Source organism: Eulemur rufifrons, chromosome 17 (genome assembly GCF_041146395.1).
Source record: "Eulemur rufifrons isolate Redbay chromosome 17, OSU_ERuf_1, whole genome shotgun sequence".
NCBI classification, from domain to species: domain Eukaryota; kingdom Metazoa; phylum Chordata; class Mammalia; order Primates; family Lemuridae; genus Eulemur; species Eulemur rufifrons.
The window spans coordinates 42834495-42845565 of NC_090999.1; the positions used below are offsets into that span (position 1 = coordinate 42834495).

The window sequence follows — 11071 nt, forward strand, 5'->3', positions numbered from 1 at the left end:
CCTTGCAAGATGACTAGTGAGATTAAAAGGTAGGATTCAACATTTGATCATCTGGTGGGTACAGAGCCCCCATTCCAGGTACTGAAAATAAATAAATATAAACTGAACATCTTCCCAATCCTCAAGGAACTTGCATCCTCAGGGAGACTGACATGATATAACTATAATAGAAGCCCCTTCCACACACCTCCCGCCAAATCATGAAATATACTTATACTCTGGGAACATAGGTGAAAAATGATTTCCAGCTATGCATTTGATAAAGCAAGTGTTGCAATTGCCCTTGATAAGTAAGTAGCTTTAGAAATAATATATTTTTAAAAGGCTAACCATGAAATCTAGCAGAAGAGAATAAATTCTCAGTCATTTGAAGTGGTCTAGCCCAGTATTCTGTGAAGTGTGATCCATGGGACTCTAGTTACCCAAAGTGCTCCTTTAAAAAAAGGATACCATTATTAAATTTAGGAGAAGGTTATCTATTCTGAATGTAGAAGCCAGTGTATATCCATCCTAAGTCATCTACGAAAATTACAATGTAGGTGAAGAATTTCTAGGAATTTCTAGAACTAGAAAAGTATGAGATATACCTCTCTGCCCCAAAATGTGCCCTTAACAATTTGCTCCTGTTTGAGTATTCAGCCATAGTGTTCTTCTCTATTCCATTGTCATTTAACCTTAGCAGTTTTACCTTTTTAGGAAAATAGTTTGTCATATTTCTTTATGTTGCTTCCTGTTTACTTTCTTGTTTACTAATGCTGTCTTATTTAGTGAAAATGCAGAAATGCATTTTATTTTAAAGTTATTCTTTTTCTTTAACATTTAACTCTGATTTTTCTAATTTTTCTTTTTTATTTTTCCATTAGAGTGACCTCAGTTCTGTGGTAATTTGATTTTTTATTATAAATTTTATATGCTTTTCTTACTCACCACTTTTGGACTCTGCCTAATTAATCTCTCTTTACAATACATAGTGGAAAACCAGTTAGTTGTGAATACCACCCATGTGACTTCAGAAAGACGTATATAATTTGTATGTACTTTTTATATCATATCTATTGTCTTATTCTGTGGGGAAAAATATATCAAAAATTAAATTGTCATATTGAAACAAATTCTCATTTTTAGTGTTTCTTCTTTAGGTGATTTTTAAAAGAGGCATATTAACCTTGTTTAAAATAGCCTTGGGATTTTCAGCATCTTACTGTGAAATACCCTACTATCCTATCCTTCAGTTCTTTGAATAGACTGTATAATTGAAATTCATTTTCAGATGCACAGTGGTTTTAGCTTTAGGTCTGGGTCAGGTAACAATGCCTTTTGATAAAATTATTCAGAAGAAATTTTCCCAAATTGGCTAAAATCTTATTTTCAAATTTACAATAAGCAGCATTTGCTTGTATCATGTTATATATGTAATACCAATTGCCTTAGCACTGAATTCTTAATTTTTTAAATGTCAAATTACTTTAACTGTTCAAACTAACTTGATTTTCCATTATGCTGCTTTTCTTTCATTTTATCTAAGCTCTTCTTAAATTTATGCAGAAAAGTGCATTTTATAAACTGAAATGTGGATTTATGGGTTTTTTTAAAAAGCAATGGATTGATGGGATACATTATTTTTTGAGAAAAGTAACAGAACATTTTTTGAACTAATAAATCATTGTATTTCTATTTTCATATGAGCACACGTCGCAAAGACTAAAGAATCTGTTTTATTTTAGATAATACATTCAATTATAACTTCATCATTATATTTTTGCAAATTATTTTTTATTTTCCTGGCATCAGTGTTAAAACTCATAAGTGCCAAATTTTTCTTGTTATAGTTTATGTTATTTCTGCATAATATATGTATTATTATGAAACTTGAAAATATAATTCTTGAATACCCTTAATATATTATTTTTTATGTATATTTGTTTCAAAGCTAAACCAGGTTAGTCTATTATACTTCAATTACACAAAGAAAATAACCAAATAGCATAAAAATAAGAAGGTTTAGCATAATCAGGGAATTAAAAATTTATATAAAATTAAGTATTTAAGTTACCCAATGACTGAAATATTGCAGAATAGCAGCAGTTTTCAGATCTATCACTAAGGCTACGAAATACCTTTTGCTTAATGTAAAAGCTCTAAGATTATCAGGTATAATACACAATATCTTTTGTTAGCTTTAAATACACATTTTAAATGAGCAAGAAATCACTAATGACCACTCACAAACTTGCTCTAATTTAAAAAGTTAAAACCTTTCAGATTGTAAAATAGATTATTCATATTTACTAGTGGTCACTAAACTGTATAATTTGAAGTAATATGATAACTGAAGTTATAGTATTCTGGAATATTATAATGAAGACCTAATTATCTTAACACTGAAATTAAAGATGCATAGGTATATGTTTAATGCTAAAGCAAATTTTAACATTTTAAATGTTAATGGCTTGCTAAAAGATTTAGTATATTTGTGAATGAAATTCCAGTTAAATAAATATTTTTGGATGTTAATACAAAATATAGTTATCCCCCATCCATTGTTTGACAAGGTATCAGTTGACTAACACTTGAATTTGCCCCTGTTAATTATGTTGGGATGAAGATTTCTTTTCTTGCATTAATTATAATAACTTTGATTTGCAGGCATGAACTAATCACATATGTGGTTAATATTTTTTTTTTCATATAGATAAGATAGTTTTGTTGAGATAAGTATTTTAAAGACCATCACACTTTGGGGGATATTTTTTTTCATATCCTCAGACTGATGAAGTATTTCTCGAAGCCCAGATTCAGAATATTACAACCTCACCTATGTTTATGGAGAAAGTTTCATTGGAGCCATCTATAATGTACAATGTAACAGAATTAAATTCCGTCAGCCAAGCTGGAGAATGGTAAATATTAATTGTGAAGTGTTTGTTCTTGTTTTGAAAGATACATGCTTTCTAACATCCATTACTCTTGAGTGGTTTATTTTAATTAATAGACTTTATTTTTTTAAAGAAGTTTTAGGTTCACAGAAAAATCAATTGGAAAGTAGAGTTCCCATTTACCTTCTTCCACCCCTCACAGTTTCTGTTAATGTCTTGTATTAATGTGGCACATTTGTTACAATTGATGAACCACTATTGATACTGATTATTAACTAAAGTTCGTAGTTTACATTAGGGTTCACATTTTATGTTGTATGTTCTATAGGTTTTGACAAATATGTAATGAATGACATGTATCCACCATTACTATATTATATAAAATAGTTTGACTTTCCTAAAAGTCTCCCATGTTCACCTATTCATCCCTCCCTCCACATAAAAATAAAGATCCTAGCCCTTTGCATTTTATGTTTTACTATTCAAAGCACTTGTTCTTTAAGTCTCATAATTCATTGAGGTAAATATAAAACCTATCATCGTTATTCTGCAAATGATAAAACTGAGGCATGAGAAGGAATGTGGAGAAGTTAGGGTAAGGATGAGCATGAGTTTGAAAAAGAAATATTCTCAATATCAAAAGAAGTGGACATAGGAATAGATGACCTAATTTTTTTGTGAAAAGGAAATACATATGTCTGTAGCTAATTTAGAACAGGAAGAATAAATGTAGGCTTAACAGTAAAATAGATAAGGCAATAGCTGGGGAAAGTACCTGATTTTCTTAATCAAGAATGAAAAGTTTAGGCCAAGCACGGTGGCTCACACCTGTAATCCCAGTACTTTAGGAGACCAAGGCGGGAGGATCACTTGAAGCCAGGAGTTCAAGACCACCCTGGGCAGCATAGCAAGACCCATCTCTACAAAAAATGAAAAAAAATTGAAAATGGTGGTGTACATGTGTACTCCCAGCTACTCGGGAGGCAGAGGTGGGAGCATTGCTTGAGCCCAGCAGTTTGAGGCTACAGTGAGCTATGATCACGACACTGTACTCCAGCCTAGGGCAACAGAGCAGGACCCTATCTCAAAAAAAAAAAAGAAAAGAAAAAGAAAATTACTTTTATATTATTATGGTGGTCATATACAGAAAAGTTCATAGCCTCCTTTACCGCCACTGAGGAAACAACAATTTTCCATTCTTTTTCAGATCTTTTAGTTCATTTTGAAAATGATTACTTAGTTTAGAATGGTATATCTCTTCTTATTCTAAACTATTTGATAATTACAGAGAAAAGGGACAGGATACATAAGGTTCTGATTTACTTTTCAGTTAATTTATGTCCAATATTTTAGGTAATATGATACACATCTAATATTTCTGGTAATACATTTTGTTATAAAAGAACCATGAGATTTTCCATGTCAACTGGAAAAAATTAAAGAAAAATAAATCCTCTCATTATAATTTTTTTAATTTGTGTTGAAACTACTGACCTGTTCTATTCTAGATCTTTGGAGAGTAAATCATCCAGTTCTTGTCCAAAAGGAACAATCACAGGCATGATTTTTCTTTTAAAAGATGCTAGAGAATTTTCTTCATCTCTCTCTCTCTCTCTTTCAGTGTATCAACGTTTGGGTCAAGAGCATATTTGCAGCCAATGGATACACGCCAGTACTTATACTGCCTAAAGCCTAAGAAGGAGTTTGCAGAAAAAGCAGGCATCATTAAGGGAGTAACAGTAATTGGAAAATTGGATATAGTATGGAAAACAAATCTAGGTGAAAGGGGAAGGTTACAGACCAGCCAACTTCAAAGAATGGTGAGTTTGGAAAAAACTTCAGTGGAGGTTTTGGTGTGGAGGGGGAAAGGCAGTTAGAACAACTTACATTTTCCTACATCTATCGGTAAACTCTAGAGTACTTTAAAGGCATTAATATTACTAGAGAAGAAAAGACTAATAGTTTCACTAATCTCTAGGTAGAAAACTGGTATTGGAATGAATGAAAAATGTTCAAATGTTAATATAATTTATCTCTGATACATGTGTTTTTTACTTTACCAAACAAAATAACTGCTTATCAGTTGTTCCCTCCTTTGGTAATTCATGCTTACTAGTCATCTGACTTCCAGATACATTAAGGTTTTCTTTTTTGCAATGTCCTGAACCTCTTGGACATACAACATTCACCTATTCAGTTCATACCTTTTTCAAGATGTTAAAAATCTGAGGCATCTGAAACTCAGAAGGTAAGTTCCACTAGAGTTATCTTATAAGCATTGGTTGGATAATTTACTTAATTTCTGCTCTGAGAGTAGGGGTAGTTACTAGTCTTCCTTTTCTTATTCTTGTTAGAATATGCTATAGGATCCTCCTTTTATACTGAATATTGTCTATTCTGACATATCCTAAATTTTACTTTTCTTTCACTGTTTGAGGCAATAATTTAAAAAAAAAGATGCTGATCCTACTGGACCTACTTTAAAATATAACAATTAGTTATCTTTTTGCCGTGGCATGTTCCAAGCCTTGATGTTTCTGTAGTCCATCCTTAACCTATGTGTCTTGTGAAAAGACATGATTTTCTTCCTGGCTCATTTCAGTTGTGATCTTCATCTCTCTTCAGGCTGTAACCTTGCCTATGTAGAGTTACAGAATCTCTGGAAAGCATCCCTTCCACAAATGATTACCTGAAATGTCTTTACTGACTACTTACTTAACTATGAGATTCATCTTAACTCTACCAAATAAGGGGAAATTATAACAAAAACAGTCCAAGTCTGCAGGGCTGTTCCACAGGTAGTGGCAGCAAAATAAGTTAGGATGAGGTTAACAGTAGAATAAATCAGAAGTATTTTCTCAGAACATTAGCTTGGGGACCCAACAACTGTTGCGTGAATGTGCTGGCGTTGTACCTTCATTGAAATTGAAAGGTTTTGTAATAGATATATATTAACTGTGTTGCTTGTTTTCTTAGGCTCCAGGTTATGGAGATGTTAGGTTGTCTTTGGAGGCAATCCCAGATACCGTAAACCTAGAAGAACCTTTTCATATTACTTGTAAAATAACAAACTGCAGGTAATGCCAGTGTTTGTGGATGGATGCCCTTTCCTCCTCACCTACCTAAAAGAGAATTTTAACATCTTTTTAATATGCTGTCTCTTTTTAACTTTCCTCTTGATAGCCTTCTCTGATGTTAATGTTGAATATTATAAAGCTCTTCATCTGTAGCAATATATTACATATTTTTGGGGGCCTACTGTATTAGGCATTTTCTGTATTTTATTTCATTCATGCATCACACTCTATGAGGTGGGCGTTAATTATTCACATTCTATGCAAGACAAAACCAACTCAGAGGTTAAGTGACTTATTCAATCTCAGCTAGAAAAGATGGAGACAGAATTTGAAACTAAGTGTATCTGACTTCAAAATTTATGTTCTTTTCGTTGTTTACATTTCCTTCACACTTCAGCTTACTAAAATATGAACTAACAGGTTCTTATGGAATAATACATTATAGATTTAAATTAGATAGATGTTTTGAGTCATATCTAAGCTGTATCTTAAATATTAAGAACCAAAAACTGGCTATGAATTTAATATAAGGGATAATCATAGATTGGAAAACAGGGTTTTAATAGTAAAGAAAGAGCACAATCTAGCTATTGGGAAGGAAAAGAACACAGGACTTTGAAACCAGAAAAACCTGGAATTAAATCCGAGTCTTACCACTTTTGCTACTACTTGTATTGCATTACCACTTGATATGTATATATTATTTGGGGCATTTTGATAATATTGTAGTGATGAATCCCAACCCTCATAGTGTGAATATATAATCTTTTTAATTCCATATCCATTCTGACTTCTTGGTGTTAGGGAGATAAGAAATATTTATCCTTCAAAATTACAGAAATACCTACTTCCTCTGTGAAGCTACCAAGAGCCTCCCAAGCATAGCTAATCATTCCTTTCCTATCACAGCAAATTTTAACTTAGTTTTTTAGTGACACTCATATATTGCTATAAGTATTAATCTCTTCCCTACTGGATTGTGAATTATTAAAGAGAAAGAATGTGTTTTGCCCAGCTTTGTAAATGCAGTGTCTTCCTCATAATAAGAGCTCTGTGTACAACACACACAGGGCAAACACCCTATGCATAATGGGTGTGTTAGGGGATTTTTTTTTTTTTTTTTTTTTTCAGGTACAGCAAATCAGTTTATTGACCAACTGACAAAGTGCTGTAAAAAAAATTTTTTTTTAACTTTTTTGGTGTTCATTTTAACTTTTGGTGATTCAAATAGTTTTCTTAAAAGCACTTTTTTCTTGTTAGTTTCCTCATCTATGAAAATGTTATTGCCTATCTCTATATACACACACACAAAATATCCATACATCTTACTAGATTTTTGTAGAATTAATGAGAAAATTCATGTAGTTCCTCTACCCTGGTTTCTGAAATAGTGGGCATTTCAAATGTTTGTTAGGAAGAGACATACAAAATTTAATATCATAAAGTCAATATGACTTAAAAAGTCAAATTAAAATTTAAACAAGTATTTTAAAATATGGAGCCAACTATATAAGGGGGCAAAAAAGCTAAAGAGGTAAAAGTAGCCATGAATGGTGGTAGAGTAGGAGACTATTTTTCATTATGGGCCTTTTGATTATTTTTTAAAAAGCAGTGTACATATTTTCATTAATTTTTTTTAAACTTAACATGTTTAAGCTGAACTAATATTGTCTATTATAAACAGAAGCAGTCTTTTCATGGTGAATAATACAGTGAGAAAACCTAAATAGTATTTATATCTTGTAAATCTTGTCAGTCATTTTCTAAGTCATCTGCATGGTAAAGCAACATAGATTAAATATCAAAAGCACTAGACCAGAATCAGTTGTCTTTTTCTTTCCTGTAGAGTACCTAACAGAAATAGCCACAAGATTAGACACCAATATCTGGAAGTCTCCCAGAAGAATGGCGAAGCCGTTAACAGATCAGCACCAGGGGGCCAGGGTTCAGTGATAGAACCAGAAAGCCAACATGGAGATAGGCAGATCAGTCTGGGGCCATTTTAAGCCCTACAAGGTGCCATCTCTTTTCATTTGCCAGATTCTGTCTTAAGTGAAATAAAAATGATATAACAGCTTTATAGCTCTCTTTCTGGCTTTTATTCTCCTGGACACCCAGAAAATAAATTTACTGGCAGTAGTGGAAGAAATATCACAGTCCTTCTTTGTGAAATGAACAAGATTTATTCCTGTTCTGATTTTTCTAGCAGTGAAAGGACTATGGATCTGGTTTTGGAAATGTGCAATACCAATTCTATCCACTGGTGTGGGATTTCAGGAAGACAGCTTGGAAAGCTGCATCCAAGTTCTTCTCTCTGCCTTGCCCTTACGCTACTGTCTTCAGTACAGGGACTGCAAGTATGCTTCTTTTCAAAAATTCCAATATATGGGCACTGTTAACTTGTAGTAATTTATTATGACCATATTTTCCCTGAGTGAATGAAAATTGAGGCCTTTATCTTTCTCTCAATAGAGCATCTCTGGCTTAAGACTAACAGACACATTCTTAAAGAGAACATACGAATATGATGACATCGCACAAGTCTGTGTGGTATCTTCGGCCATTCAAGTGGAAAGCTGAAGAAAATTTCCAATGTTACATTTTTCATTTAGTTTTGCAAAACTGCTTTCTGTATCTTTGTCACCTTTGTAAAATGATCAAGTCAACAAAAACAAATATCTATTATTTAAATTTCTGTCCTGTAAAACAGTTAAAATATTAAATATTTGTTTTGAAAAAAACTGTCTACTGATTTTATCTTATGTTCTAAATGAACATTTGTATATTTTCTACACATATTATCTTGTTTCATTTGGGATGACTATTTAGACCATTTGTGTCTAGCAAGTATCTAGAACAGGGGTCAGCAAACTTTATGCAAAGGACAAGATACTAAACATTTTAGGCTTTGCAGGCCATATGGTTTCTGTCACAAATAGTGAACTCTGCCACTGTAATGCAAGAGCAGGACAGTAGGCAAAAAAGTACAGCGGTGCTTACAAAAGCAGGCAGCTGGCTGGATTTGGCTTGCTGGCCATAGTTTGCTGACCTCAATCTAGAAGATACAGTTGTTTCTTAGAACTTCAGAATTCTCATAATACTTTGTTTAGAAATATTTCAGTTAACTCCAGTTTTTTTTTCCTAGCTCTTCAGTCAACAGGAGTTTGTTTAAAATAACTGGGGTAGTCCTATAATCTGTTATTTTGCTAACACAGTATAAGCTTTTCTAGTTGTTTTCAAAAATTACTGTATTGATGTGTCTGTGTTTGTGTATACAAACACACACATCTCACTTTGAGGTACTGAACAGCAGATCAGAATTGGTTTTATTTCTTAGGTTGTTGATGATTCCATTAACTTTTAACTAAGAAGCCTACGAGTTTTCTAAGCCCAAAATTCCTGGGCTTTTTTCCCATTGAAATATAAGCCACTTATTTTGGTAAGGTATATTTAAAGAATTCCTAGCTTCTGATATTTGATTTTTTTTTTCTAAAAAAAACTATTAAATAATCCCCTAAGAACATGAATGGCATTTGATTTTGAACTCCACATCATGTATTATAAAACTTTATCTTCATGTAATCACATTTGTTCACTTAGGCCATGAACAAAGCAGTGAGAAAGTTAACAAAGTTGTAAACAACTTTGCAACATGAATGTAACAAAAAGTTTCAATATTTTGTCAGGAAAACAAAAGCTTATGTTGTTAAAAGCTATCCTATTTTGGTAAATTGAAATTCAAGAATGTGTGTATATATATGTTAGTAATAATTTCTTAAATATAAGAGTGTATTAAGTCGAATACAAAAATTGGTTTGTATTAGATGCATAATTATTTATTGCCATGACAAACTGGTCCAAAATAAAAGCTACATTCAGAAGATTTGCACCTCAAAATGGAATAATAATTAATGAAATGTTTGTGCAAAATAAAGTGCAAGCAGTGTAAAATTGAGGTCTGTCTTTCAAAATGATTAAGATTGATTAAATGATGAAGTAAGACTTTATAGCCACTACCCTGGGTACTTGGATTGTTTTTCAAGTATCATCTCATGACCGAACCTTCTGTTTCAATCTGTTTCACATTTTAAAAGTAACATATAATGGTCACTTGGAATCTGCTATATACTTTGATTTAATTACAGTCTTCTGTTTATAAGTGATAGCCTAGTCACATACTCATACTTTTAAGTAAAGGCTAGATAATGCCACCTCAGAAAGGAAGGATCTGTTTAAACTATATAAAATTAGATAAACAAGTTTGTCCATTAAATGAGAATGTGATTTGCATATAAAGGACACGTTCAGTTTTACATAGCATCATAACAACCATAGCTATTACTACAGTGAAATGTGGTTAATGGAAGTCAAGCATTTTGTAGAATGCTTAAAGATTTAATGCCCTCTTGTTTCTCTAGTTAGACAGCAACTATATTTTCCAGACAGGCAAGAAAATATATGAGGCATTCTTTTTAATTTTAAAAGTAGCTAGCACAATCCAATCATGCAAAACTTTCTTGAAATAGCTTTCAATGCAATGATTCCAAAGTGATCAAGGTATTTGAAGAGCAAAAATGCCTTAAATAGAATGGAATTCCAGGTAAGTGGAAATCTACATTGAATTTGTTATAAGTGGTATATTAGCAAAGAAACACTAGAAAAATGAAATGGAAGAAATATACCAATTCCCATTATTTCATGTAAAAATATAGCTAACTATAGATATTAGCACATGAAGACATTGTTTTAAAGTGTTTTTTCTTATGTCTTTGTCTGATTTTATCAGGGTAATACTGCCCAAATAAAATGAGTTGGGAAGTTATTTCCTCTTCTGTTTTCTGGAAGAGATTGTATAGAATTGATATTATTTCTCTCTTAAGTGTTTGGTAAAATTCACCACTGAAGTTTTCTGAGCCTGTAATTTTCTTTTCTGGGAGGATTTTTAACTACAAATTCAATTTCCTCAATAAATACAGGTCTATTCAGGTTATTTGTTTCTTCAGTGAGCTTTGTTGGTCTGTATCTTATAAGGAATTTGTTGGCCTAAGTAGCTAAATATATAGATCTAGAATTGGTCTGAGTGTTTTCTAATTATCCTTTTACTATCTACTGGGTCTG

At 32.2% G+C, this 11071-nt stretch overlaps 1 protein-coding gene across 4 annotated transcripts in view; it reads left to right on the forward strand.

The window, feature by feature from the left end:
- TRAPPC13 (trafficking protein particle complex subunit 13) overlaps positions 1 to 8605 on the forward strand; it is a 36116-nt gene extending 27511 nt beyond the window's left edge. The window contains exons 8-13 of one of the 4 annotated variants that reach the window (XM_069491988.1): positions 864 to 881; positions 2767 to 2900; positions 4498 to 4696; positions 5853 to 5953; positions 8160 to 8310; positions 8426 to 8605. In XM_069491988.1, coding sequence (XP_069348089.1) covers positions 864 to 881; positions 2767 to 2900; positions 4498 to 4696; positions 5853 to 5953; positions 8160 to 8310; positions 8426 to 8533 — 711 coding nt within the window. In that variant the 3' untranslated portion in view covers positions 8534 to 8605. The remainder of the gene's footprint in view (positions 1 to 863; positions 882 to 2766; positions 2901 to 4497; positions 4697 to 5852; positions 5954 to 8159; positions 8311 to 8425) is intronic. The other 3 variants (XM_069491989.1, XM_069491990.1, XM_069491991.1) reach the window with 3 other exon arrangements.
- Positions 8606 to 11071: the final 2466 nt, after the last annotated feature.